The sequence below is a fragment of the Aythya fuligula genome, chromosome 30 (genome assembly GCF_009819795.1).
Source record: "Aythya fuligula isolate bAytFul2 chromosome 30, bAytFul2.pri, whole genome shotgun sequence".
NCBI classification, from domain to species: Eukaryota; Metazoa; Chordata; class Aves; order Anseriformes; family Anatidae; genus Aythya; species Aythya fuligula.
In genome coordinates this window covers 218,850-246,144 of record NC_045588.1, presented here as the reverse complement: position 1 = coordinate 246,144, position 27,295 = coordinate 218,850, and the positions used below count along the sequence as shown (strand labels likewise).

General features: G+C 63.4%; 2 protein-coding genes across 2 annotated transcripts; one reads left to right on the top strand and one right to left on the bottom strand.

The window, feature by feature from the left end:
• Positions 1-1,469: 1,469 nt before the first annotated feature.
• DNM2 (dynamin 2) lies at positions 1,470-19,894 on the bottom strand. Its single transcript, XM_032205009.1, is given in 22 exon segments — positions 1,470-1,591; positions 1,730-1,890; positions 1,892-1,991; positions 2,666-2,898; positions 3,691-3,855; positions 4,105-4,216; positions 4,751-4,860; positions 6,082-6,195; positions 8,352-8,363; positions 8,736-8,787; positions 10,408-10,478; positions 10,860-10,946; positions 11,438-11,576; positions 12,191-12,258; positions 12,353-12,488; positions 12,995-13,137; positions 13,346-13,506; positions 13,654-13,752; positions 14,435-14,638; positions 14,912-15,061; positions 16,026-16,099; positions 19,704-19,894. Coding segments are annotated over 22 exon segments (2,622 nt in total). The 5' UTR covers positions 19,865-19,894; the 3' UTR covers positions 1,470-1,521.
• A 1,091-nt stretch (positions 19,895-20,985) lies between these two features.
• On the top strand, positions 20,986-24,640 carry QTRT1 (queuine tRNA-ribosyltransferase catalytic subunit 1). Its single transcript, XM_032204946.1, has 10 exons — positions 20,986-21,279; positions 21,894-21,962; positions 22,469-22,607; positions 22,696-22,774; positions 22,956-23,071; positions 23,280-23,418; positions 23,883-23,958; positions 24,059-24,168; positions 24,266-24,350; positions 24,464-24,640. Exons 1-10 carry the CDS (start codon positions 20,986-20,988, stop codon positions 24,614-24,616), a joined length of 1,260 nt encoding a protein of 419 aa, XP_032060837.1. The 3' UTR covers positions 24,617-24,640.
• The last annotated feature ends 2,655 nt before the right edge of the window (positions 24,641-27,295 follow it).

The following is a 27,295-nucleotide window of genomic DNA, read 5'->3' as shown; positions in this document are numbered from 1 at the left end:
TTGGGGGGGGGTCGAGTGCACGGGGCACGGCCGCAGCTCCGCGCTCAGCGCTGTTTTTTTCATCTCTGCACCCCCGGGGGCTGGATCCCCAAAAAAAAAGCCCCCCCGGAAATGTTTCTGAGGCACAGGAGCTCCCATTCCCCAAGCTGGATGATGAAATTGGGGGTTAAACAGGCAAATTGGGGAGTTTGACGCTGACTTCAGGGCACCCCTTGACTCCAGACCCTAAAAGCCCCCCCTTTAGACCCCAAATGCCCCTGGGGGGCCCCAAAAGCCCCTTCTGGACCCCCAAAACCCCCCTTTAGCCCCCAGTAGCCCCCCCAGGAGGTGAGATGAAACCACCAGGAAGCGCCGGAGCCTTTCACCCTTTTTTTTCCCTTTATTTCTTTTCTTTCGTGTTCGTTTTTTTTTTTTTAATTTGTTTCGTTTTTTTTTTTAGTTTATTAATAGGGTACAGAACGGAGGCACTTACACGGCGGCAAACAGAAGGGACAGGAGGGAAGCGTGCTGCTCTTTTATTTTTTGTTTTAGGGCCGGGGGGGGGTAAAAAAGCCCCCGAGCCGCTGGCGACGCTGGGGGGGGGCAGCCGAGCACCCCCCGAAAAGCTCTGCCCCGCCAGCGCGGCAGGCTGGGGGGGGTCGGGACCCTCACCTGGGGGGGGGCCCGGACCCCTGAGACCCCCCCGTTAAGGCAGCTGGTGCTGCAGCCCCATTTCCGTGCCCCCCCCCCTCCCCCAAACCCCCGGGGGCGGTGTTTTTAAAAAAACCTACTTTTTTTTTTTTTTTTTTTTTGCCTTTTTTTTGCTGTTTTTATACAATCCGTACAGTCCGTAGAAATATTTACATCCTCCGCTCCCAGCTGCGGGGAAAGGCACCGTGGGCGGGGGGGGGGGGGACACCGCCGCGGCTCCGGGGGGGGCTCTGCACGTTTTTGGGGCTCCCCCCCCCTCCTCAGGCCTCCCCCCGGGGTTTGGGGCTCGGCGTTAACGAGGTGACTTCGTTAACGAACCGCTCCCGGCCTGGGTTCCCCTGGAGAAATTTTCCTGGAAGCTCTAAAAAAAAAAAAAAAAAAAAAAAAACAAAACCAGGAGATAAAAAGGCTTCGGGGCACCAGCCATCGGCTCCCGGGAGTTTTGGGGGAGAAAACTGCAATTTGCTAAGTTTTATATATAATATATTAATACAAAAATTCTGGGGGGAGGAGGAGGAGGAGGAGGAAGGCAGGAGTCTGCTCAGCCTCGGCTCGCCCGTCCCCACCTCGCACATCGGACGCTGGGGGGGTCGTGGGGGGGCGTTTCTGACCGAAAAAGTGCAATATTCGCCCCCCCCAGAAAACCAGAATCCTCCCCGTTTCGGTGGCCGGGGCGGAAGCGCTCTGCTGAGCCGACGGCGGGTGGGGGGGGTGGAAAAAAATCGAGAGATGAGACGCAGGGGGGGGGAAGGGGAGGCCCGGGGGGAGCCCCTCCCCCCCCAACCCCTTTTTTTCTTCTTCCCCGGTGGCCCCCCCCAATTTGGGGGGGGGTTAATCGAGGAGCGAGGGCTCGGCGGGGCGGATGATGGTCGGCCGGTTCGGCGCCGCCGGGGGTCTCCTGCTGCGGAGAGAAGGGGACAGGGGGGGTGTGGGGACGGGGGGGGCACAGCGAGGGGTCCCCCGGACGAGGAGGGGACCCCGGGGGGGGTCAAGGAGGGTGTGGGACCCCCCCCCCCCCAAATTGAGGCCGGGGGCTTACCTGGGCACGCCAGGGGGGATGCCGGGGGGGACGCGTGCCGGCCGCGAGGGGATCTGGGGGGGGGCTGAGAAGGGGTCGTGGGGGGCGGCGAAGACGTTTTGGGGTCCGGGGCGCGAGGGGATGGGGGGGGCCGTGAAGGGGGACGGCCCCCCCCCCCCCCCCGGGGACGGGGATGAGCGGTGGGCCCGGCGTCGGGCCCCGCACGGCCGGGGGTCGGCCCGGGGGGAGCACGGCCGAGACGGGGCGGCGCTGAGGTGGGGGGCTGCGGGGGGGGCACGGTGAGGGTCGGGGGGGGTGCAGTGTGCTGCGGACACCCCCTGGACCCTGCTGAGCCCCCCCAGAATCCTGCTGAGAGCCCCAGAACCCCTCCAGAACCCCCAAAACCCAGCTGAGCCCCCCAGAACGCAGCTGAGCCCCCCTGAAACCCCCTCAGGACCCCCCCCCAAACCCCCACTGAGCCCCCCAGAACTGCCCCAGGACCCCTCCAGAACCCTGCTGAGGCCCCCCAGAACCCCCCTGAACCCCCCCAGACCTCCCAGAACCCCACTGAGCCCCCCCTAGAACCCCACTGAGCCCCCAAGAAGTCCCCCAGAACCCCCCCAAGCCCCCCCTGGACCCCCCAATAGTCCTCCAGAACCCCTCAGAGCCCCCCCAAACCTCCCAGAGCTCCCCCAGGACCCCCCCAGAAGTCCCCAAGCTCCCCTTGGACTCCCCAGAAGTCCCCCGGAACCCCCTTAAAACCCTGCTGAGCCCCCCCAGAACCGCCCCAGGACCCTCCCAAACCCCCCAGAGCCCCCCCAGAACCCCTCCAGAACTCCCCAGGACCCCCCAGAACCCCACTGAGCCCCCCCCAAACCCCCCAGAGCCCTCCAAGACCCCCCAGAATCCCCCAGAACCCCCCAGGACCCCTCCCCAACCCCCCCCCCAGCCCCCCACCTGTGCCCGCTGCCGGTCTGCAGCCAGGTGTCGTCCACGGGGGGGGGCACGGGGGTGGACACGGTGCTGGTGCTGATGTCTCCGATGATGCCCAGCGCCTCCTTCAGCGCGTGGTACATGCGCAGCATCTCGTCCCGCCGCTGCGCCTGCTCCGCCGACTCCTCCATCAGGCTGCCCTGGTCGGCCGACGAGTACAGGTAGGCCAGCAGCTCCGAGTGGATGAAGTCCTTGGTCTGCCGGGGAAAGGGAAAACGGGGGGGGTGGGGGGGTGAAGCGGCCCCCGAAAAGGGCTCGGGGGGTTTGGGGTCGCTGGGACGAGGGGAGGGCGGCAGCGCGGGGTGGGCCGGCGGCACCGGTTTGGGAGAATTGAGGGAAAAAAAAAACAAGAACCCAAACACCTCCTTGGTCTTTGCTCAAACCCTAAATAACCCCACTTGGAAGGGACCCTTAGGGATCACCCAGCCCAAATCCTAGAGTCCTAAATATCCCCAGCTGGGAGGGGACGAGGTGAATGTGGCCCCTCGGGGCTCGCAGGGTGCGCCAGTGGCCCCATTTTGTGAGAATTGAGGGAAAAAACCCCAAGAACCCAAACAGCTCATCGGCCTTTGCTCAAATCCTAAATATCCCGAACTGGAAGGGACCCAGCCCAAATCCTAGAGTCCTAAATACCCCCAGTTGGGAGGGGATGAGGGGTGGGCAGCCCCTTGGGGCTCACAGGGTGCGCTGGTGGCCCCACTTTGTGAAAAACAGAAGGGAAAAATCATTGAGAAATCAAAAACCTCCTCGACCTTTGCCCAAATCCTAAATCCTGAGTTAGAAGCAACCCTTAAGGATCACCCACCCAAATCCTAGAGCCCTGAATACCCCCATTAGGAAGGGACCCTTCGGGATCACCCGGCCCAACTCCCCGGCTCTCCAAGCACCGCGGCCGGGGGCTCGGCGTGCCCCGAGATGGGGGGGGGCTGGGGGCTGATCCCACGGCACCGGGAGCCCCCCCGTTGTCCCCCCCCCGGCTCCCCGCTCACATTATTGATCATGAGGTGCATTATGGTCTTTGGCATGAGGTCGCGGATGGACTTGTTGATGATGCCCACGTAGGAGTCGACGAGGTTGCGGATGGTCTCCACCTGGCGCTCCAGCTGGGGGTCCATGGAGAAGGTGTTCTCCTGGGCGCCGTCCTCGTTCTCCGTCTGTTTTGGGGGGGTGGGATTAAGGGGGGGCACTCAACATCCTCTTGCCCCCACTCCCCACGACCTCTTCCCACCCTAAACGGTGGCGTTAGGGGGAAAAAATGGGATTTGGGAGCAAAAGGAGCGCGTCCTGCGGCGGGATCCTGGCGACGCCGCGGCATTTTGGGGGTCTTGTGGGGGTTTTGGGGTCCTGGGGGGGGGGGGCAGTAGGGTTTTGGGGGGGTTCAGGGGGGTTTTTTGGGGGTTTACTTGGTCTTTCTCCGGGTAAACGCCCGCCCGGAGGAAGGAGGCCTTCCAGCTGTCCACGTCCTCCTGGGAGTCGCAGGCCAGCTCGATCTGCCGCAGGTCCTTGTAGACGTTCCTGAGGGAAGGAGAGGAGGAGGATGAGCCCCAAATCCCTCCCGAAGACCCCCAAAACCACACAGGAACCCCAAATCCCTCCTGGAGGAACCCAAAACCATTTGGCCTCAGCACCAAGGAGCCCCAACTCCCTCCAGAAGGCCTCCAAAAATCACACGGGAGCCCCAAATCCCTATGGGAGGACCCCAAAACCACACGGGAGCCCCAAATCCCTCCTGGAGGAACCCAAAACCACGCTGCTTTGGCACAGGGGAGCCCCAAATCGTTCCTGAAGGAACCCAAAACCACACAGGAGACCCAAAACCCTCCTGGAGGCCCCCAAAACCACACAACCTTGGCACCAGAGAGCCCAAATCCCTCTGGGAGGCCCCCAAAACCACGCTACTTTGGCACGGGAGAGCCCCAAATCCCTATGGGAGGCCCCCAAAACCACACATCCTCAGCACAGGGGATCCCTAAATCCCCCCGGGATCCCCGGGCATAAAATTTCGGCGGCCGCTGCCTCCCCCAGGGCGTTCCCCCCCCCCGGCCCGACCTCTGCTCGGTGTTGAAGATGGCGAAGACGTGCTTGGTGGACATGAAGCCCTTCTCCACGTCGCGGATCTTCAGGTTGTCCAGGGGCAGCATGTATTTCTTCTCCTTCTCCTGGAAAAGGAGGGGAAAAAAAAAAGCAGGGTGAGGGCGTTCGGAGGGGCTCTGCCCCCAAAAGGGACGTCCTGGCCACCCCGATCCTTTCCCTTCTTCTCCTCCTCTGCGATTTGCTGTGAAATCCGCGGGTTTTGGGGGGTTGATTTCCAGGCTGGGATCGGTGAGGCTTTTGCCACATCAGGAGGGAGCCAAAAAATAAAAGGTTGACCCCAAAAAGAAGGTCCCTGACCCCAAAAGGAAGTCTGTGACCCCTAAAGGAGGCCCCCTGGCCCCTAAAGGACACCCCTGACCCCAAAAAAGAGGGTCCCGACCCCCAAAAGAAGGCACCTGGTCCCAAAAGGAGGCCCCAGACCCCAAAAAGAAGGGTCCCCTAACCCTAAAGGAGGCGCCTAGTCCCAAAAAGAAGCTCCCTGACCCCAAATGGAGGCCCCTAGTCCCAAAAAGACGGTCTGTGACCCCAAATGGAGGCTCCCTGACCCCAAAAGGAGGTGCCTAGTCCCCTAAGGGAGATCCCTGACCCCAAAAAGAAGCTCCCTGACCCCAAATGGAGGCTCCCTGACCCCAAATGGAGGTGCCTAGTCCCCTAAGGGAGATCCCTGACCCCAAAAAGAAGCTCCCTGACCCCAAATGGAGGCTCCCTGACCCCAAAAGGAGGTGCCTAGTCCCCTAAGGGAGATCCCTGACCCCAAAAAGAAGCTCCCTGACCCCAAATGGAGGCTCCCTGACCCCAAATGGAGGTGCCTAGTCCCCTAAGGGAGATCCCTGACCCCAAAAAGAAGCTCCCTGACCCCAAATGGAGGCTCCCTGACCCCAAATGGAGGTGCCTAGTCCTAAAAAGAAGCTCCCTGACCCCAAAAGGAGGCTCCCTGACCCCAAACGGAGGTGCCTAGTCCCCTAAGGGAGATGCCTGGTCCCAAAAAGAAGGTCCCTGACCCCAAATGGAGGCTCCCTGACCCCAAACGGAGGCTCCTAGTCCCAAAAAGACGGTCCGTGACCCCAAATGGAGGCTCCCTGACCCCAAATGGAGGCCCCTAGTCCCAAAAAGTAGGTCCTGGACCCCAAATGGAGGCTCCCTGACCCCAAGAAGAAGCTCCCAGACCCCAAAAGAAGCTCCCAGACCCCAAACGGAGGCTCCCAGACCCCAAAAAGCCGCGTCCCCATCCCCGGGGGTGCCCGTGGAGGTGCCGTGTCCCCCCCCCCACCCCGTGGCCCCCCTACCTCCTCGTCCTTGTACCAGGACAGGGACTCCGCGGTCAGCACGAACCAGTACTCCTTGGAGCCGCCCTTCATGATGCTGATGTTGTTGATGGTCAGCCAGCCCCGACGGATCACCTGCGGGCACACAGGGGGGGGGGCAGCACCGGGGGCGTCCCGAGGAGCCCCCCCCCCCCAAGGGACGGGAGCTTCGGGAGGATTAAAGCACCAAAATCCCGAAGTTTTCACCCAAATCCGCCTTATTCCCCTCAAAATGCCCTCGCTGCACGGCCCAAGCGTCGCTGCTGGCATCCCAAAGCTGGACCCCAGACTCATTTAGGGGCTAACGAGCCCCCCCCCCGGCTCATTTAGGGGCTAACGAGCCCCCCCCTAGCTAATTTAGAGCTTAATGAGCCCCCCCCCAAGCTCATTAGAGGCTAACGAGCCCCAGCAGCCTCCCTTCCCCCCCCCACCCCCTCCACACCAATTTTGGGGATAAACCAGGGGATTTCTCCTCCATATTCCCAGTCCCCCCCCCCCCACACCAATTTTGGGGATAAACCAGGGGATTTCTCCTCCATATTCCTATTTTTTACACCGTGGGGTCAAGCCCTCACCCCCCCCCCTCCTTTAGGGTCTCCCTGCTGAGCACCCCAATTCCTGGAGGATTTGGGATTTTTTTTTGGGGGGGGTCCCAGCCTCGCCATAGCCCCTGCCCCCCTGGATCGCCCCGTGCCCCCCCCCATTTTGCAGGGTTAGTGCCTCCAGCCGGGTTAGTGGGGGGGTGGGGGGGGGGGAAAAAGCGTGCCATGGGGGGGGGGGGGCAGCCCAAAGCGGGGCCTGGGGGGGGGCAACGAAGGCTGGGGGCTGAGCAGAGAGGAGCTGGACGGAGTTCGGCACGGTTTGGGGGGAAAAATGGAAATTTTGGGGATGGGGAGGGGATGGGGAAGGGGAGGGGGGGGCCGTGCCGAAATCCTGGGGGGGGGCACACACAGAAGTGGTTTTCTTGGCAAGGGGAGGGAGGAGGCGGGGGGGCGGCAGGGAGAGGGCTCTGCCCGCTGAGTGGCTCCGAGCACCCGTTTGGGTCTAAAAACCATCGGTTTGGCTTTAAAAACCATCGGTTTGGCTTTAAAAAATATCAGTTTGGCTTTAAAAAAAATCACAATTTTGGTTTTCAAAAGCATCGGTTTGGTTTTGAAAACCATCAGCTGGGTTCTAAAAACAATCAGTTTGGGTCTAAAAACCATCGATTTCGTTTTAAAAAGCAGCGTTTTGGTTCTAAAACCATCAATTTGGTTTTAAAAACCATCGGTTTGGTTCTAAAACCCATCAGTTTGGTTTTGAAAAGCACCGTTTTGGCTCTAAAAACCATCAATTTGGTTCCAAAAAGCACCATTTTGGCTTTAAAAACCATCAAATCGCACAGCCCACGCTCGGGGTTGATTTTTTTGGGGGCTCACCCCCCCGGCCAGCTGCCCCCTATTGGGGTGCTGGGGTCCGAATCAGAAGCCTCGAGCCCTTCCTTGTGCCCCCCCCGTGGGCTCAGCCTCCTGGGGGGGGGGGCAGGATCGGGCCCGGGGGGGGGCTCCCTGCATTTTACAGGAGGTGCTGGGAGGAAATGGAAGCCTGCAAAGATTTGGGGAGGGGGCCAGGGGGGTCGAGGCTGCTTCCATTTCCTCCACCCTAAACCCCAAAAGCAGGGGCCGGGACCCCCCCCCCGCCTGCTGCCCCCACCCCGGAGAGAAAAGCTCACCCAGAGGACGGGGAAACTTCTCCCTCGGGGGGGATCCCAGCCCCCTGCCCCCCCCCCCCAAAAAGTGAGCACGCTGGAGGAGAAGCTCTTTGGTGGCCGAATAACGGGCCCGAGGGGTTCCCCAAATTATGGGAAAAAAAGCCCAAAAAAGGCAGCTCTGAGCCCAAATCCCGGCCCAAAAGGTGGGTGGGGGGGATGACACCTCCCTCCCCGGGGACCCGATGGAGGGGGGAGCGCGGCCACGGGGCGATTTCCCCCCTCCAGCCTCCTACTGGCGGGGGGGGCACCCCAAAAATCCCAAATTTTTCAGCCTCCTGCTCCCCTTTCCCCCCCCCTCGAGGCGTGGGGGCGACGGGGCCGGGATGAATTCCCCCCTCCGAGGGGCTCCAGGGGTTTTTTTTTGTTTTTTTTTGGGGGGGGGGTCCTGCCCTGCTCCTGCCTCCGGCGTGCTCGGTTTTGGGGTGCGAGGGGCTCGGGGCTGGGGGGGGGGGCGATTCCTGGCCGTGGTCTACCAGTACTACCAGTCCACACGGGTACTTACCAGTATCTCCCCCTTGGGGCGTGCAAAATTAAGGGGGGAAATGTAAAAAAACAAACAAAAAAAAAGCACAAAAGCAGGACGAGGAGGAGACAGAGGGGAGAGAAAAAGTGAGGGGGGGGGGAGGAGAGCAGGAGGCACGGAAATGGGAGGAAAAAAGCAAAAAACAGCGAGAGAAAACCAGTTACATGCTATTAATTAACATTTTCACAGCGTTAATCACTCGCCGCCGGCTATTCCGACCCAGAGGCGACCTCTGCATGACGTCCTGCCAGGCCTAGGACCATGCAAGGGGGGGCTCCCAGGCCCTCTCCATCCCCCCCCCCTCCCCAAAACCTCCATCCCCACCTCCAAACCTCGTGGGTGGGGGTCCCGGGGGGGCCGTACCTGGTTGGGGACCGCTCGCTTCTTGTTGGTCTGCGTGTTCCTCTGCTGGGCGCTGGGGGTGAAAGAAAAAAAAGGGGGGGGGGGGGAATTGGAAATTTAGGAGGGGAGGGGGACGGTGCCCAGACGCCCCCCGGGGCCGCGCGCCCCCCAGCCGGGCTGCCAGGAGTGCTGGAAGGAAGAGCTGAGATGGTTTTGATCTTTTTTCCCCCCCCCCCACCCCCCCATGCCCTGGGAATTAGGGCCAGCAATTTGAGGAGCCCCCTCCCCGGATGGGGGGGGGCACTTGTTTTTGGGGTGGATTTGCTTCCTTCCAGTCCTTCTCTCCGGGCAGGCGGGCGGCGTCCGACCCCGAGGGGCGCGGGGGTGGGAAAGTGTTAAACAGAGGGCAGAAAGCCCCAAAAAAATCCCGGGGGGGGGCCCCCACCAAGCAGCACGCCACCTCTCCACCTCCTGGCAGCCCCCCCACCCCAAAGCGGGGACCAAAAAGCCGCGTGCCTGCGGGGGGGGGGCGCTACCTGTACCTGTCTCTCCTGAGCACCCACGGGGCCGCGGGGGGCGAGGCGAATAGGCAGGAGGGGAGGGGTGGGGGGGGGGAACAAAATTCGGGAGAACCGTTAGAAATCGCTCAAAAGCACCTGGGGGGGGTGGCAGCACCCCCGGGGGGCTTCCCTGGCCTGGGGGGGGGAGCTGGGGTTCGTCCTGGGGGGCCCTAAAAAGCCCCCTCCTGGGGGTGAGCCCCCGGCCTCGCGCTCCGGGTGGGAGCTCGGCGCATGCAGGGTCGTCATGCTGCTGCTGCTAATGATGCTGCTAATTAATGATGCTGCTAATTACGCTGCTAATTACGCTGTGGGTACCCACCCTGTTGCCAAGTGCTGCTCAGTGTAACAGCTGGGGAGAGGGAGAGGTTCGGAGGAGTCCGGAGCGAGAGAGAGAAAGAGACAGCGAGGTGGGGAGAGGAGCAAAAAGAGAGGTTGGGGGGGGGGAGGAGGAGGAGGGGAGGAAGAGGAGGAGAGGAGGAGAGGAAGGCACCCAGGGGTGAGGGGGGAGACGGGAAGGGAGAGGAGGGGGGAAAAATGAGAGAAAATAAGAGGTGGGGGGGAAGAGAAGATGGGGAGGGGGCTCCTGGGGCGCGAGGGGTGGCTCCGGCCCCGCGGGGGGATGCTGCTGGGAGGAAGAGGAGGAAGGACGGGAGGAAGGCTGGGGACAGAGAGACAGGGACAGACTGACAGGGACAGACTGACGGATGGGGACAGCCCCCTCCTCGTGGCCCTGCAGCCCCGGGATGGCTCCGAGGGCCGAGCTCGATGCCCTCGGGGCCCCCCCTCAGCTCCCCCCGGGGTCACCGGGAGCCTCCTCGCCTTCCCCCGCAGGGCGAGCGGCCCTAAAATTACCTGAATTCACCCCAAAACCCCCCCGCGAGCAGCCCCAAAGTGCTTCCGAGGCTGAACTTCAGCCTCGGGGTGATAAAGGGGAAGGTGAAAGGCGGCGGGGGGGCTCTGTGCCCCCACAGGCTGCGGGGGGGAGCGGGGATTTGGGGCTGCGGCACAAACCCCACAGCCCCCAAATCCCCAAAGAGCCCCCCAGGGGGGGTTTTGGTGAATTAAAATGGGGCTGGGGGGGGGTCGCCTGCTGCTCGTCGCCCCCCGCCGGGCGCCGCGGCGTCGCCACTCACTTGGCGAAGCCGATGAAGTCCTCGTGGTTGGTGTTGATGTAGGACAGCTCGATGTCGATCAGCAGCAGGATCTGGGGGGACATCCCCGGTTAGGAGCCCCCCCCGGGATCTGGCTGCTGCCAGAGGGGGCTTTGGGGTCGCGAGGAGGAGCCTTGGGGTCACCAGGGGGGGAGGAGCCTTGGGGTCACCAGGGGGGGCTTTGGGGTCATGACAGGGAGCTTTGGGGTCACCAGAGGGGGCCTTGGGGTTGCGAGGGAGCTTTGGGGTCACAACAGGGAGCTTTGGGGTAGCAAGAGGGGGCCTTGGGATCACCAGAAGCAGCCCTGGGATCACCAGAGGGGGCTTTGGGGTCGCCAGGGGGAGCCTTGGGGTTGTGAAGGAGCTTTGGGGTCACGAGGAGGAGCCTTGGGGTCACCAGGGGGGGCTTTGGGGTGGCGAGGGGCCGCGCTCACCTGGTCCTTGGTCTTGCCCTCGCGCTCCCTGATGTGCGTGGTGACGATCCGCTCCGTCTCCTCCCGCAGCCGGGGGTAGGAGCCGAGCTGGAAGGGAAGGGAGGGATCGAGGAGGAGGAGGAGGAGGAGGAGGAAGCAGCAGCCGAGCCCCCCCTCCTCTTCCCCTAATTCCTGGGGGGCTGCGGCAGCAGAGAAATGGGGGGGGGGAATTTCCTGCAGGGGGAAGCACCCTCGGGACCCTCGGAGCTGCCCCGGGCTCGCCAGTAATTAAAAAGGGGAGCCTTTCCCCCAAACTTTGGGGTAATTAACGCTTCTGAGAGAGGATGTCAGTGCTGGGGGGGGCGCCTTGGGACGTGGGATGGTGCTCGTTAGCAGGCAGCTCGTTAATTGCAGGCAGGGAGCTGCAGGAGGTGTCCCCAAGGATCGATCGAGCCCTGGGCGCATCCCCAGAGGCAGCGATTTGACACCGGGAGGGATCGAAAAACTCCACGGCGGGAGAGAATTCGGGCTGCAGCTCGTTTTTGGGGGGAAATCTTGCGGATTGGGGGGGTCGTGAGGGAACCAGCCCCGGCCCCTACCTTGCTGGTGCACTGCCTGACCGTGTTGATGAGCTCCTGGATCACCAGGTCGACGCATTTCAGGCAGGGCTCCTTCAGCTTCACCACCTGCTTCTTCACGATGGCCTCGAACGCCAGGTCCGGGGTGAAGAGCCCGGTCCTACACGGGGTGGGGGGGACACCGGGGGGCAGGGGGAGAAAAAAAAAAAGGGGCTGTGAGGTCCTGAGGCCGCATCCTGATGAGGCTCAGCGCCGGGGAGCGGCTCCCTGCCCCCTTTTTCCACCCCATGTCAGGCAGCAGAGGGTCGGGGTGGGTTTAGGATTAATTAGAATTAGTGCTCCTAATCCTAACCCCTGGGATGAGGGGGAGGGCGCGGCGAGGAGCTGAGGAGCTGCTTTTTTGGGGGGGTTTTGGGGGGGTGGATGCGCCCCAAGAGGGTCAAGTGGTCCCTGGGGAGGAGGGGAAGCTCTGGGTTTCTGCTCTCCTTCCAAATTTCGAGGCTGAAGCACGCCAGGAGGGCTGGCGCCCCCCCAAAATCCCCTCCTGGGTCCGCACCCAGGCCAGGAGGGCACCCGAAGGGGACGGCTCTTCCCCTTGGGGAGGGGTTTCAGCTCCCTGCCCTCCCCTCCAGCTCCCCTCTTCCCCAGAAACGGGAAGAAAAACGGAGATTTCAGCAGCCAAACCCGGGGAAGGCTCCGAGGGGGCACCGAGGGGGCTCCGAGGGGGCTCCCGCACCCCCTGGATCTTTTTGGGGACCCCCCCCCAACACCTGCCTGACGCCGTGGATGTTCTTGATGGCGTAGCTGATCTCTCTCCTCAGGTCCTTCTCGTCGAACTCCATCTGGGCAGGAGGGGAGCCGCGGTCAGCAGCGCGTCGGGCGCCCCTGGGAGCCTGTCCCTGCGCCCCAGCGAGGGGCCGCCGCTCGCGGTTTTACCTTCACCAGCTCGAAAGGGAACCTCTCGTGGAAGATGCGGTTGATTCGGGCACCCCCCGACAGCTCGAGGGTGTCCACCTGGTCTCCAGAGCCCTCGATGCGCTTCTCGAAGTCCACGCCGAACTGCTGCACCATCCTGCGGGGGCATGAGGGCTCCAGGTGAGCAGAAACCCCAGAAAAACCCAGAGAAACCCCCGTAACCCCGCAGAAACCCCACAGAAATCCTTCCAGAATCCCACAGATCCCATCCAGAACCCCGCAGAACCCCAGAGAAATCCCCAGAAACCCCACAGATCCCCTCCAGAACGCCCCATAATCCCCAGAAACCCCTCCAGAACCCTGCAGAACCCCGCAGAAACCCCACAGAACCCCAGAGAAATCCCATAGAAACCCCACAGATCCCCTCCAGTACCCCACAGATCCCCCACAGCTCCCCAAACCCCGTCTGGCTGCCGGCTCAGCAGCAGAATCCACCTCTGGCTGCACTTTGGGGAGCGGGCGGGTGGGGTGGGGAGCACACAAATCTCCCCTTTTTACCCCAAAACGCCGCTTCTCCAGGCAATTCCCCAAAAGGAGCCCTGCCCGAGGAGCCGAGCCGATTTATTGTGGGGGCAGCGCCGGGGAGGGGGGGGGGGGACTCACTGCAGCAGAGCTTTGGTTTTGCGCGTGGGGTCGTCGGGCCGAAAGTTCTTGTACTCCTCCACCTCCTTCTCCAGCGACAGCAGCTGGCTCTGCAGCTTGCTGCGCAGCGAGGGCAGCGTCTCCCGGATGTGGTTGGTCAGTTGCTAGGGGAAAAAATCAAAATTTAACCCCAAAAAATACATCCAGCCACCCGCCTCCACCTCCTTCTGCTCTAAATTGAGGTGGGGACGGCGACACCACAAAACGCCCCGAGGGAGCGCGGCGTTTCCTCCGGAGGGACGGAAAGCAGCCCCGGGGGAGGTGAGGAGCCCCCCGGCAGCCCCCCGTTTTAGGGGGTTGAAGCCCACCCACCTGGTTGAGGACCTTCTGCAGGTGGGGGGTGCCCATGCGGTCGGCCATGTGCCGGTAAGCGGGGTGGGAGAGGAAGAATTTGCGCTCGGCCGCCAGCGCCGCCCGGATGTCCTTCTTGCCGTCGATGTCCTTCTGGCTCCGGTTGACCACGCCGATGTAGCCTGGGGGGGACCCACGCCGGGCAGAGCCGGCCCCTTTTTGTTCCTGGAGCATCTTCGGGGCCCCCCCCCGGCGCTTTTTGGGCTCGTTTGGAAGTGGGGAGTGAGGTGGGGTTTTTTTTTTTTTTTTTGGGGGGGGGTTCCTCGTACCTCTGCGCAGGGGCAGCAGTTTGTTCTCCAGCACGTCCCGGGCGTCCGTGCCTTCGTCCATCAGGTCCAGCTTGGTGATCACGCCGATCGTCCGCAAGCCTGGGGCAGCCAAAAAAGATTAATTGATTAATGGATTGATCAATGAGTTGATCAGTTGATCAATGGATTGATCGAGGAATTGATCGATGGCATCGCCCAAAGGGATTGATCAATATCGCACAAAGGAACTGATCAATGGTATCACACAAAGGGATTGATCAATGATATCTTGATCAATGGTATCGCCCAAAGGAATCGATCAATATCACACAAAGGGATCGATGTTATCACACAAAGGGATTGATCAATGGTATTGCCCAAAATAATTGATCAATGGTATTGCCCAAAGGAACTGATCAATGGTATCAAACAAAGGGATCGATCAGTGGTATCACAAAGGAATTTACCAATGGAATCGCCCAAAGGAATTGATCAGTGTTATCAAACAAAGGAACTGATCAATGGTATCACCCAGAGGAATGTTATCACACAAAGGAACTGATCAATGGTATCACCCAAAGGGATCGATCAATGGCATCACACGGATCTCAGCAGAGAGGCAGAGAGATAGGGGCTCGACAGTGAGGAAGGGGAGCGCTGCCCTTCCTCCCCCCCCCGAGGATCTCATCTCTCCCCTCAGAGGGAGAAGGGGCCGCAGGCAGCACCTCCGGCCCCCAAAACTGCCGAAATTCTCCGAGGCTCGGCGGTGTGAGAGCCGGGGGGGGGGACGAGGCCGCCTCACCTTGGGGATCCACCTCTTTGGCCATCTTGAGGGCGTCCGAGTTGGCCAGGTCCATGTTGGCGGGCGTGACGGCGAGGATCAGGCTGCTCTCCCTGCTGATGAACTGCAGGATCATGTCCTTGATCTGGTACTCGATGTCCTGCGGCTGGTCCCCCACCGGCACCTTGGTGATCCCCGGCAGGTCGATCAGCGTCAGGTTCAGCACTGGGGGCAGCGAGAGGGGCGGCTCAGAGCCTGCCGCTGGGGATCTCACCCCAAAAAGCCCTCGGAGACCCTCAGAAAGGAGCCACCTTGCTCAGGAGGTGCCCCACGTCCCCCCCAAAAAAACACCCTGGGGGTTGTTTCAGCTCAGCCAGACGCTTGGAGCGGCCGGAGTTTGCTCTCAGGACACGTGCTGGCTTAAATCCCACCGGCAGCGTGCACGCAGACGGGTTTTCTCCCAAAAAAGCCCCATCTGAGACAAAAACCCCCGCTCACCGTGCGGCGAGTAGACGCGGAGGTTGATGGGGATGGGGGAGATGCCTTTGTTGGTGCCCGTCACCCGGTCGGTCTCCGCTTCGATCTCCTGCCGCACCTCGTCGAAGTCCGTGAACTTTTTGGATTTGCAGTGCAAAAACTCAGCATATTCTGGGGGAAAAAAAGGGGAAAAAAATAAATTTGTAGACAGTGTGGGTGGCCTGAGGCTGCCTGGCTGTGTTGGGGACCTCTCAGCACCATGAAGCTGAAGCAGAGGCACCCAGGAGGCGCTGAGCCCGGCCCCCAGCACGGCCCTGGGTGTTCCCCCCCTGCCTTTTGGTCCCTGCTGATGGTTTTTAAACGTTTTCCTGGTGGTTTTTAAGGGTTTTGTTGCTGGAAGGAAGGGCTGAGGCTCTGGCTGATGAGGCTCCGGGGTGAAAGCCGGGCTCTCCTCCTCGCGGTGGCCCCGTGGAGGGGGGGCAGCTCACCAGCCCCTCGCCAAAAAAAAAGTCCACGCTCAAACCAAGCAGAATGGATCCCTAGATGTTCTCCAAATGCTTTGGGAGAGGTCAAACGAGTGAGAATTGTGCCCGAAACATGCTGGGAGCACTCAAACCGACCAGAATCATCACCGAAATGCTTTGGGAACGCTCAAACAGACCAGAATTATTCCATAAATGCTCAGGGAATGCCCAAACCAACCAGGATTGTTACCTAAATGTTCTGGACACGCTCAGATGGACCAGAATTATTTCATAAATGCTTGGGGAATGCTCAAACAGACCAGAATTGTTGCCTAAATGCTTTGGGAACGCTCATACAAACCAGAATTGACCCCCAAATACTCTGGGAATGCCCAGACCAACCCAAATTGTTACCTAAATGCTCTGGGTACACTCAAATGGACCAGAATTGTTCCCTAAATGCTTGGGGAACGCTCAAACAGGCCAGAACTGATCCCTAAATGCTTTGGGAATGCTCAAACCAACCAGAATCGCCACCTAAATGCTCTGGAAATCCTCGAATGAACCAGAACTGATCCCTAAATGCTCAGGGAATGCTCATACAAACCAGAACCGTTCCCCAGACGCTGCTGGGTGCGTTTTGGGCCCCGTGTGCCAGGGGCTGCGCGTACCTGTCTTGGAGAAGATGAGCTGCAGGATGAGAGGCCGCCGGGTGACGATGCCGGAGCCGCGGGGAAGGAAATCCCTGCGAGAAATTAAAGGACACGAGGTCAAACGAGCTCGGGACGCGCCGCTCACCCCCTCCTCCCTCCGCAATCGGGGCTGGAAAGGGCAAAAACGGGGCTCGGACCCCCAAAAAAACCCCAATCCCTTCACCACCAGCAGCTCCCCCCGGGGCTGAGAGCGCAGGAATTTGGGCCGAGGCTCCCCCGGGGTTGCCGTAACCGGGTTCAATTAACCAGGCTCAATTAACCGGGTTAATGAGGTGCCTGCGACCCGCCCCGTGGGTTTATCACTGCTTAACGACTTCCTGCAGGACCGGGAGGACGGGCCGGGCCCGTGCAAGGGCGGCTGCCACCGCCGGCTCTATTTCGGTGCCGCTCGCTCGGCCGCGGTTTCGCTCTGATGCCGCACGGCCGCCACTTCCTCCCGGCGAAATCAACCCAAAAAGGCACAAAAAAATAACATTTTGGGGCTGGGGAAGCGTCAGAACGAGGGGCAGAGCACGAAGCATCCTCCAGAGCTGGCCAACACCCCAAAAACGTCGTCTCCCCCACGGGTGGAGGGCTCGCGAGCAGCCTTTGGGTGACTCGGGGGTGTGGGGGGAAGGAAATCCTCGTGGGGTGATGCCCTGCGTGGGCACAGGAGCGAGGTCAAAGGCGTGCTGGGAGACGTGAGCACGGAGACAAACTCATTTCTGTAGCCATAACGTGTGGTTGTAGATGTAAGAGCGAAGACAAACTCATTGTTGTGGACATAACGTGGCTGTAGATGTAAAAGTGGAGTCAAACAGGTGCTTGTAGACGTAAAACTGAAGCCACACCTGTGTTTGTAGATGCAGTCATGAAGACAAACCCATTGCTGTAAACGTAACAGGTGTTTATAGGCATAAAAGTGAAGTCAAGCAGGTGTTCATAGACATAATTAGCAGACAAACTCATTTCTGGGGACATAATGTGTGTTTGTAGGCGTAAAACTGAAGTCAAGCAGCTGTTTGTAGATGTAACGTGTGTTTGTAGACGTAAAAGCGAAGCCAAACTCATTTCTGTAGACGTAACGCGTGTTCGTAGACATAAAAGTGAAGTCAAGCGAGTGTTTGTAGACGTAAAACTGAAGCCAAAGTCGTGTTTGTAGACGTCATTAAAAGACAAACTCATTCCTGTAGACGTAACGGGGGTTTGTAGACATAAAAGAGAAGTCAGAGAGGTGTTTGTAGACGTCAAAGGGAAGTCAAAGAGGTGTTTGTGGACGTAATCACGAAGACCAACCCCTTCCTGCAGACACCAGGTGTCTGGGGGTGTAAGAGCGAGGCCAACCTCCCATGTGCAGCCCTAATCCCGACGGCCGAGGTGTTTGCAGCCAGACAAACCCCGCAGACGTCAGGCACCGAGCGAAGAGTCAACAGCAGAGCCGGATTTTCCCCTTCCTCAACGCCCCGGGACATCGGGGCCGTGTTTTTGGCCCCGCTGGTGCCCCCCCGGTGCCGTATAAAGCCCCATTGAGGCCGTCACAACGGCCCCATTGTCACCGCGGGGTGACATTGTCCTCGTGCTGACGCTCCCAGGGCTCCAGCGGGACGTCGATGGCGTTTGCCACGGCCACTGGCGGCCTTTCAGCGCAGTGCCTTCGATCCCTGCTCCTCTGCAGAGCGAATCCGGCGCCCGCCGAGGCTCACGGGGTGGTGAGATGAGCTCCGGGCACGCTGAATCCCGGCCCTGACGCGGGTTCGGAGCTGTGGAATTCGTCTCCCGGCTCCTTTTTGGGTTTTTTGGGCAGCGAGGCAGCTCCGCCGAAACCTTCCCCTGTGCCGCGGGCGGCAGTGGTTCCCCAAACGGCTCCAAAACGCCCGGCTGCGGGGCGAAAATCCAGGCTGGAGGGACCAGCGCCGTCCGCTCACCTCCTGCTGGAGCAGAGGGGGCTGTTTGGGTGGAATTGTCCCCGTTTCTGCACTGGAAAACTCGTGTTTTTCACCCGGCTGCCTTCCCTTCTCTTTTATTTCTTGCTTCCAAAGCGCAGGGCAGCACAGGAGCTCGGCGCGAGGAGCCTGAAGCGTGGAGGGAGCTCAGAGCCCCCGCGGTTCGTGGCCCTGATGCCTCGTGGCCATCCTGGGGGAATCTCGGAGCGCTCCCAGGAGAGATTTCACCGCAGGATTCCTCCATCCATCCCCCGACGAGCTCTGGCCCTCGTTATTTCGCTCCCCAACACCTTCATTCCCTCGTTATTCCACCCCAGGATGGTCTCCGTCCCTCGTTATTCCACCCCTCGTTATTCCGTCCCCCAGTCCTTCTCCTCTTCCTTTACTGGAGGAGGAGGCGCTGCCACGCCAAGGACACCAGAACCCCACCCTGGCCACAATTACCCCCTCATTACCACGGTCATTAACACGGGCGCATCGTTAGCGCCACCGGGACGCGCCCGGTCACAAAACCAGCCCAGGATGGAGGGCAAAGGGGAAAGGAAAAGGCAGGAAAACATGAACAAAACCAGACAGAAGTGGGGAAAACTCGCACGGAGCCTTTGTGGATCCGTTTCCCACCCAGGATGGGAGCTGAGGGGGTGTCAGTGCCACAGTCCCGGGGCCAAAAAGCCCCAAAAAGTCCCGAAAAGCTCCTAAAAAGCCCCAAAAATGTTGGAAAAAGGCGTTTGGCTTCTGGTGAGCAGTGAAGCTGCGGCTGGTGGTCGGTGGATGGTGGCAGGACGGGACGAGGACGGCGTCGGGACGGGATGAGGGCGGTGATGGAGTCCGGAGGGTGATGAAGATGAGGATGATGAGGAGGATAACGATGAGGATGATGAGGATGATGATGATGATGATGAAGATGAGGATGAGGAGGGCGCCAGGCCGGAATCGCGGCGCAGGAAGCCGCCCATTGTTAATGCTGCGGCCTCCAGCCCTCGAGAGAGCAGGAGGGGACCCAAAACCGGGGGGGGAGGCTGAAAATATGGGGGTGGGGGCCCCAAAACTGAGGGTGGGGGTGCCAAAAACAACCAAGGAGGCCCCAAAAAACAGAGGGAGTCCGAAAACCGGGAGGGGGGGGGCAAAAAACAGGGGTGGGGGCCCCAAACCTGAGGGTGGGGACCCCAAAAACCAGCGAGGAGGCCCCAAAGCTGGGGGGGGGGCTCAAAACCGGGGGGGAGGACCCCAAAATGGAGGGGGAGGACCCCAAAACGTGGGGAGGACCCCAAAAATCGAGGGGGGGGAGGGGCTGGGTGGGGCCGGGCCCTATCGGGCGGGCGCAGGGCCCCAACGGGGGGGGCCGGGGGGGCCCCGCCGCTATCGGCCCGCCCGCAGGCCTCCCCCCCCCCCCCCGCCTTTGGAGGTTCCGTATTCACAAAGCGCCCCTACGCCAGCGCCGCGCTGCCCCGCCCCGCGCCCTACGCCGGCGGCGTAAGGAGCCGCGTAGCGCGCCGCGCACTTTGCGTAGGGCGCCGCGCACCTTGCGTAGGGCTCCGCAGGCGCCGCGCCGCGCGCTGCGCGCTTTGCGTAGGGCGCCGCGCACTTTGCGCAGGGCGCCGCGCAACTTGCGTAGCGCTCCCCGCACTTTGCGCAGGGCGCCCCGCGGGCCCCGTCCGCGATTCACGAAGCGCTTTTACGCCGTTTCCGCGGCCGCCGCCGGCCCGGAGCTCACCGGCCTACGAAGTTCTCGAGCACCGAGCTCTTGCCCGCGCTCTGCCCGCCCACCACGGCGATCTGCGGCAGGTCGAGGTGGCAGCTCTGCCCGATGGAGCTGAAGGCGTCCTGCAGCTTGTTGACCAGCGGGATCAGCTCCTCCATGCCGCGGTTCCCCATGGCGGCGGGGCGGCGGCGGCGGCCCGACTTCCCCTCCGCGGCTCCTCATCCGGCACTTGGCGGCGCGCCCCGCCCCGCCGCGCTCGGCCCGCGCCGCTATTGGGCGAGTCGGCTGTCAGTCAGCGCCAGGAGGCGGCGGGAGTGGCTCGGCGAGCTGTCACTCAGAGGGGAAGGTGCCGCGCCCCGGTTCTCGCCGCTCATTGGCCGCCCGGCGCGCCGCTCAGGACTGGCAGCCAATGGGAGGCGGAGTTAGGCCGTCAGCTGAGGCGCGGCGCTGCTCCTCCCGCCCCCCCCACTCCCGCCTCTCGCTCCCGCCATCCCATTGGCGAAAACGGCTGCCCATCCATCCAGCTAGCGAATCGCCGCCTGCCAGTCCCACCCACCTCTCCCCTCCCGCTCTACTCGCCTTCTCTCCCTCCATTGGACAGCGCACCCGCCACTCCCCCACACCGCCCAATCCACTCCGAGAGCCAACCCCACTGACAGGATCCCCGCTCATGATACGCCCAGGCTTCTATCAATCACCGCGTTCAGCCACCCCATTGGCTGGCTGCGCCCTCCCTCCTCCCACCCTCTCCCCGGCGGCCGTAATCCCTCCTGTAGCGGCGCATTCGAATCCGGGGGGATAACCGGGGAGGGGGACCACCGGGGGAGGGGTCTGCCCTCTAATTAATTCTGTTTTAACTAAATTTTAATTAAACCTGCTCCTGCCGCACCCCCAACCTCCAGGCACCTCTGGGCGGGCCCCGTTTTGGGGCACATTGGGGGTTTTTCAGGTCAAAATTAGGAATTTCTGGCAGCCCCCTCCCCCCGGTGCCGGGGGGGGGGTCCCGGCTGGGGGGGGTGAGATGCTGAGTGGTCCCGTGAGGGGAAACTGAGGCACGGGGAGGGGGCAAAAACTGAGATACAGGGACCACAAGGGGCCCCCCCGGAGACACGGGGGCCACCAGGAGCCACCCGGGGCTACCACGAGCCGTGGGGGGGTCCCCTCATGGTGGGGGGGGGTCCCACTGTGTGTGGGGGTCCCCTCAGAGGGGGGGCCCCCAGCCCCAACATGGCGCCCGCCCGCGTTGCCCCTGGTTACGGCCACTTCCGGCGCGGCGGGCGGGCGGCCCCACAAAATGGCGGCGCCCACGGAGGGCCCGGAGCAGGCCCGGGCCCAGGCCCCGGCCCCGGTTCCAGCCCCAGCCCCAGCCCCGGCCCCGGCCCCGGCCCCGCTGCTGCGGGTGGTGGCCAAGTGCAGCCGGAGCCGGGCCCGTGCGGGCGAGCTGCTGCTGCCTCACGGCGCCGTGCCCTGCCCGGTGTTCATGCCCGTGGGCACCCGCGGCACGGCCAAAGGCATCACGGCGGCGCAGCTGGCGGCCCTCGGCTGCCGCATCTGCCTGGGCAACACCTACCACCTCGGGACGCGGCCCGTGAGCACCCGGGGGGGGACCGGGGGGGGGAAACCAGGGGCACGGGAACGGGACCGGGGAGCACCGGGGGGGGAACGGAGGAACCGAGGGGGGAGCCGGGAGGGGAGCGGAGGAGCCAAAGGGGTCCTGGGGGGGCCCGGGAAAGCGGGAGGGGGAGCGAGGGAACCGGGGAGGGGGGTCCGGGGGAAGCGGGGGTGGAGCGGAGGGACCGGAGGGGGGAGCGGGGGAACCGGGGAGGGTCCTGGGGTCCCGGGAAGGGGGAACGAGGAACCGGAGGGGGCCTGGGGGAGGCCGGGAGCACCGGAGGGGGAATGGAGGAACCGAGGGGGGAGCGGGGGAATCGGGGAGGGGGCCCGGGGGCGGCCGGGACCGGGGCACCGGGAAGGGACCGGGGAGGGGGCGACCGCGGCTCTTTAGGACCCAGCCTTCGCCCGCGGAAGAGGCCACGCCCACACAAGCCCCGCCCGCACCCGGGAGGCCACGCCCCCAGCGGGGAACCCGCCCTGAGCCTCTTTGGCTGGACCACGCCCCCTGGCCGTGACCACGCCCCCTCTGACACGACCACGCCCCCGAGCGCCCCCCCCTCCATCGGTTTAACCCCTTCCTCCCCGCAGGGCCCCGAGCTGGTGCAGCGCGCCGGCGGCCTGCACGGCTTCATGGGCTGGGCCCGAAACCTGCTGACGGTGAGGGGGGGGCGGGACCCCCCCGGGCACCCCCAAATCCCCCCGGGGACCCCCAAATCCCCCCAAGCCCCCCAGAGCCCCCCAACCCCCCCCCCTCAGAGCCCCAAGGGGTCCGGGACCCCTCCTCAAGCCCCCCCCTTGGAGCTCAGGACACCTGCGGGACCCCCTCCCATGACTTGGGGACCCCCCCCCAGAACTTGAGACCCCCCCCATCATTTAGAGACCCCCCCCCCAAGGACCCCCAGTGCCCCCCAATTCCCCCCCCCTCCCCATTAACCCCCCTTCCCAGAAGCCCCCCAGCTCCCCCATTCCCCCCCAGAACTTGAGACCCCCCCCAGCATTTAGAGACCCCCCTTCAAGACCCCCCCCCCCCCCCAATTACCCCCCCCATCCCCTCCCCCCCCCCATATACACCATACTTTGGGACTCCCACACATCATTTTTTTTTGGTTACCCTCCAATTTTTTTTGTCCCCCCCCCCCTAATTTTTTTTTGTGCCCCCCCAGGACAGCGGCGGTTTCCAGATGGTTTCCCTGGCGGCTCTCTCGGAGGTGACGGAGGGGGGGGTTCGCTTCCTGTCCCCCTACGGCGGCGCCGAGCTCCTGCTGAGCCCCGAGCGCTCCGTCCACATCCAGAACGCGCTGGGTGAGCCCTCGGCGCTGGGGGGGGGGCAGATATTTTTTGGGGGGGGGTCCTCTGACCCCCCCCGACCCCCTCCTGACCCCCCCCATAGGTGCTGATATCATCATGCAGCTGGACGACGTGGTCAGCAGCACCACCACGGGGCCGCGCGTCGAGGAGGCCATGCACAGGTCCCCCCCCCCAAAAAAAAAACCCAAATCCCCCCCAGGACCTCCCCCAGGTCCTGGTTTGCCCCCCCCAGCCTTAAATTAGGCCCCTCCCCCCAAAAAAAAACCACCCCAAATCCCCCCCAGGACCTCCCCCAGGTCCCGGTGTGCCCCCCCCAGCCCTAAATTTTGCCCCCCCCCCCAGGTCTGTCCGCTGGCTGGATCGCTGCATCGCCGCCCACCGGCGCCCCTCGCAGCAGAGCCTCTTCGCCATCATCCAGGGGGGGCTCGACCCCGCCCTGCGCAGGCGCTGCCTGGAAGGTGGGGACCGAGACCCCCCCCGGGCCCCATTTACCCCCCCCTGTGCCCCACATCCCCCCCCCGGGCCCCATTTACCCCCCCTGGGCCCCATTTACCCCCCCCTCCCATTCCCCATCTGCCCCCCCCTCACCATTTGCCCCCCCAGCCCCACATCCTGCCCCCCCTGCCCCACCCGCTGCCCCCAGCCCCACACGCTGCCCCCCCCCAGAGATGACGCGCCGCGACGTCCCCGGCTTCGCCATCGGCGGGCTGAGCGGCGGCGAGGAGAAGGAGCAGTTCTGGCGCATGGTGAAGCTCTGCACCGACCTCCTGCCCCCCGACAAACCCCGCTACCTCATGGGCGTGGGGTAGGCGGGGGGCGATGTGGGGCAGGGGATGTGGGGCAGGATCTGGGGTGGGATTGGTGGGGTGAGATTTGTGGGGCAGGGTCCATGGGGCAGGATCTGGGGCATGGGATCCATGGGGTGGGATCTGTGGGGCAGGGTCCGGGGCAGGATCTGTGGGGCAGGATCTGTGGGGTGGGATCTGTGGGGTGGGATCTGTGGGGCAGGATGTGGGTCAGGATCCGTGGGGCGGGATCTGTGGACCAGGATGTAGGGCAGGATGTGGGTCAGGGTGTGTGGGGCGGGATGTGGGTCAGGGTTCGTGGCAGGATCTATGGGGGCAGGATCCGTGGGGTAGGATCCATGGGGTGGGCTGTGGGATGGGACCCCTGGGGCAGGACCCCTGGGGCAGGATCCATGGGGCAGGATCCATGGGGCGGGCCGTGGGGCAGGCCGTGGGGGCTCTCTCAGCCCCTCTCCCCCCGCAGCTACGCCACCGACCTGGTGGTGTGCGTGGCGCTGGGCTGCGACATGTTCGACTGCGTCTTCCCCACGCGGACGGCGGTAAGGAGCAAATTGTGTGTGGGGGGGGCGCCTTTTCCATTTGGGGGGGGGTCCCTGGGACCCCTCCCGACCCCGTGCCCCCCCCTCGGTGTCCCCGCAGCGTTTCGGCTCGGCGCTGGTGCCCTGGGGGTCGCTGCAGCTGAAGAGCCAGCAGTTCGCCAAGGATTTCCGCCCCATCGACGAGCGCTGCGGCTGCCCCACGTGCCGACGGTGGGCTTGATTTTTTTTGGGGGGTGGGGGGGATTTTTTGGGGTGTGGGGAGGGCCACAAAGTGACCCCCCCAACCCCAAAATTGTGCCCCACGCAGGCACAGCCGTGCCTACCTGCACGCCCTGCTGCGCAGCGACCCGGCCGCCCTGCACCACCTCACCGTGCACAACATCGCCTACCAGGTTTTGGGGCCAAAAAGGGCGAAAACGGGGAAGGTCGAAACAACACGGGGGGGGTCCTTAACCCCCCCAGAAATTAAAAAAAAACACAAAATAACTTCTTTTTTCTCTTCCAGCTCGAGCTGATGCGGGCCATGCGGGACAGCATCGTGGGGCAGCGCTTCCCCGACTTCGTGCGGGATTTCGTCCGCGCCCGCTACGGGGGCCCCGAGCGCTGCCCCCCCTGGGCCCGGCACGCGCTGGAGGCCGCCGGCATCGTGCTGGAGTGAGGGGGCTGCGCCCCCCCAGCCCCCCCCCACGCTTTTATTCTGGATTTTTGGGGTGTTTTGTATGGGTTTTGTGTGGTTTTTTGTATTTGGAGTGTGGTTGTGTTTTTTTTTTCAAAGGGTTTTGGGGGGTATAAAGGGGTTGGGGGGGGGCGTAAATGGTCCGGGGGGACATAAATGGGTCTGGGGGGGACACAAGTGAGTCTAGGGGGGGCACAAATGGCTTGGGGGGGGGCACAAGTGGGTCTGCGGGGGTCATAAATGGTCGGGGGGGGGACACAAATGGGTCTGGGGGGGCACACACGAATCTGGGGGGGATCACACCTGGGTGGTGGTGGGGATGGTGGCCCTGTGACCCCCCCCCCCATAGAAGAAGGGGGGCTGCAGTGGGGCAGCCCCATAGCCGGGCACTTACTGAGGGGGGGGCTCCGTGCCCCAAAACAACTGGGAGGCGATGGGGATTAAATGGGGGGGGGGGGGGGGGGGCTGTTTGGGGTGATTGGGGACCGTGAAGGCTGGAGGGTCCCACCAGGACGGGGTCCCCAGCGCCCCCCAGCACCCAGTGCCCCGCCCGAGTCTGCCCCCAGGACCCCAGCCCAGAGCCCCCCCCCCCCAGATCCTGTCCCAAACCTCAGATTCCCCCCCCCCAGATCCCTGATACCCCCCCCAAAACCCAGATTCCCCCCTCAGCCCCTCCAGACCCCAAATCCACCCCCCCCCGACCCCAAATTCCCCCCTTCAGCTCCCCCAGACCCCAAATCTCCCCCCCAAATCCCCCCCCCAGACCCCAGATCCCCCCCCCCAGCCCCGATCCCAGCGGATCCCAAGCCGGATCCCAGTGCCCCCCCCGTCCCCCCCCCACCCCGCCGTGCGTCACCCCGGGGCGCCCGAGGAAGTTTGTGCAGGGGGTGGGGTGGGGGGGGGGGGGGCGGCCTCGGCTGCGTCACCCCCGGGACACGTCGGGGCCGCCGCCGGCACCGCAGCCACACCAACAGCGGCACCGCAGGTGAGAACTGGGAGCACTGGGAGATGAACTGGGAGGACTGGGAGCTGTACCTGGAATGAACTGGGAGCACTGGGAGGACTGGAAGCTGTACCTGGGATGAACTGGGAGCACTGGGACAGACTGGTCAGGGCTGGGAGCTGTGACTGGGATGGAACGGGCAGGACTGGGAGTTGTAGCTGGGAGTGAACTGGGAGGACTGGGACAGACTGGTAAGGCTCAGGAGCTGCACCCCTGAGGGAACTGGGAGAACTGGGGGTTGTCAGGCAGGGCAGGGAGCAACATCCAGCTGGAACTGGGAAGGACTGGGACAAACTGGGCTGAGTGCTGCACCTCAATGTGAACTGGGGTGAACTGGGCAGGGCCAGAAACTGCAGCACAAGGAGCCCTGGGAGAAACTGGGCAGAAATGGGGTGAAATGGGAAGGGCTGGGAGCTGCACCCCGGGGTGGAGGGGGGGGTGAACTGGGTGAACTGGGAGGACTGGGAGGACTGGGTACGGCTGAAGCCCTGGGGGTGAACTGGGACAAACTGGGCAGGGCTGGGAGCTGCTCCTCGGGGCCCCAGGGCAGGGCCGAGCCCCTCGTCACCCCCCCAGCCCCATTCCTGCCCCCAGTGAACCCCCTTAACCCCATGACCCCCCCGTGAACCCCCTGTGAACCCCCTGACCCCCCTGTGACTTTCCTGGCCCCCGACCTTCGCCCCAGCCCAGCCCCAGTGGGGCCGGCCCCATGGGGGTGCCCCCAGTGGACCCTGACCCCAATGGGGTAATGGGGGGCAGGGACGGGAACGGGGCTGGGGGGCAGGGGGACGGGGCTATGGGGACGGGGGGATATGGGGACAAGAACGGGGATGGGAATAGGGATGGGGATGGGGACGGGGGGATATGGGGTTGGGGTTGGGGATGGGGACAGGGAGGGCGATGTGGGGCAGGAGATGTGGGGCTGGGAACAGAGCTGGGGATATGGGGTGGGGATTTGGGGTGGGGACATGGGGATAGGGGTATGGGGTGGGGACAGGGACAGGGATATAGGACTGGGAATATGGGGTGAGGATATGGGGATGGGGACAGGGGGACAGGGACGGAGATATAGGGCTGGGGATATGGGGATGGGGACAGGGGACAGAGCACAGGGCTGGGGACAGAGCTGGAGATATGGGGTGGGGACAGGGCCGGGGCAGGGTCCACGGCAGCCCCCGGGGCCGTGCCTGTGCCGGGCCCCCTCCCACGGGGCTCCCTTATCACCGCCGGCGCCGCTTATCAGCGCTCGGCCCCGCGGGCGACAGAGCTCCAGGGAGGCCGGGGTGAGGGGACGGGGACGGGGAGGGGGCAGAACGAGGGGGTCCCAGAGGGGCTGGGGGTGAGCCTTCGGGTGGGCGAGGGGTGAGTTTTTGGGTGGGCGAGGGGCTGGGGGGCAAGGGGTGGGGAGATGGGTGCGAGGGGCAAATTTTAGGGTGGGCGAGGGGCAAATTTTTGGGTGGTGAGGGGCTGGGGGGCGAGGGGCAAGTTTTAGGGTGGGCGAGGGGCGATCCCTTGGCCGCACGACGCTCAAACCCGCCGGTGGCCGAGGCATCGCGTCCAAGCCGTTGTTTCTCCTCCCCCTCCCTCCAGGACCCTTCCCCACCACCACTGGGACCCCCGCCCGCCCCTCCCCGTCCCCCCCCGGCAGCCGTACGACG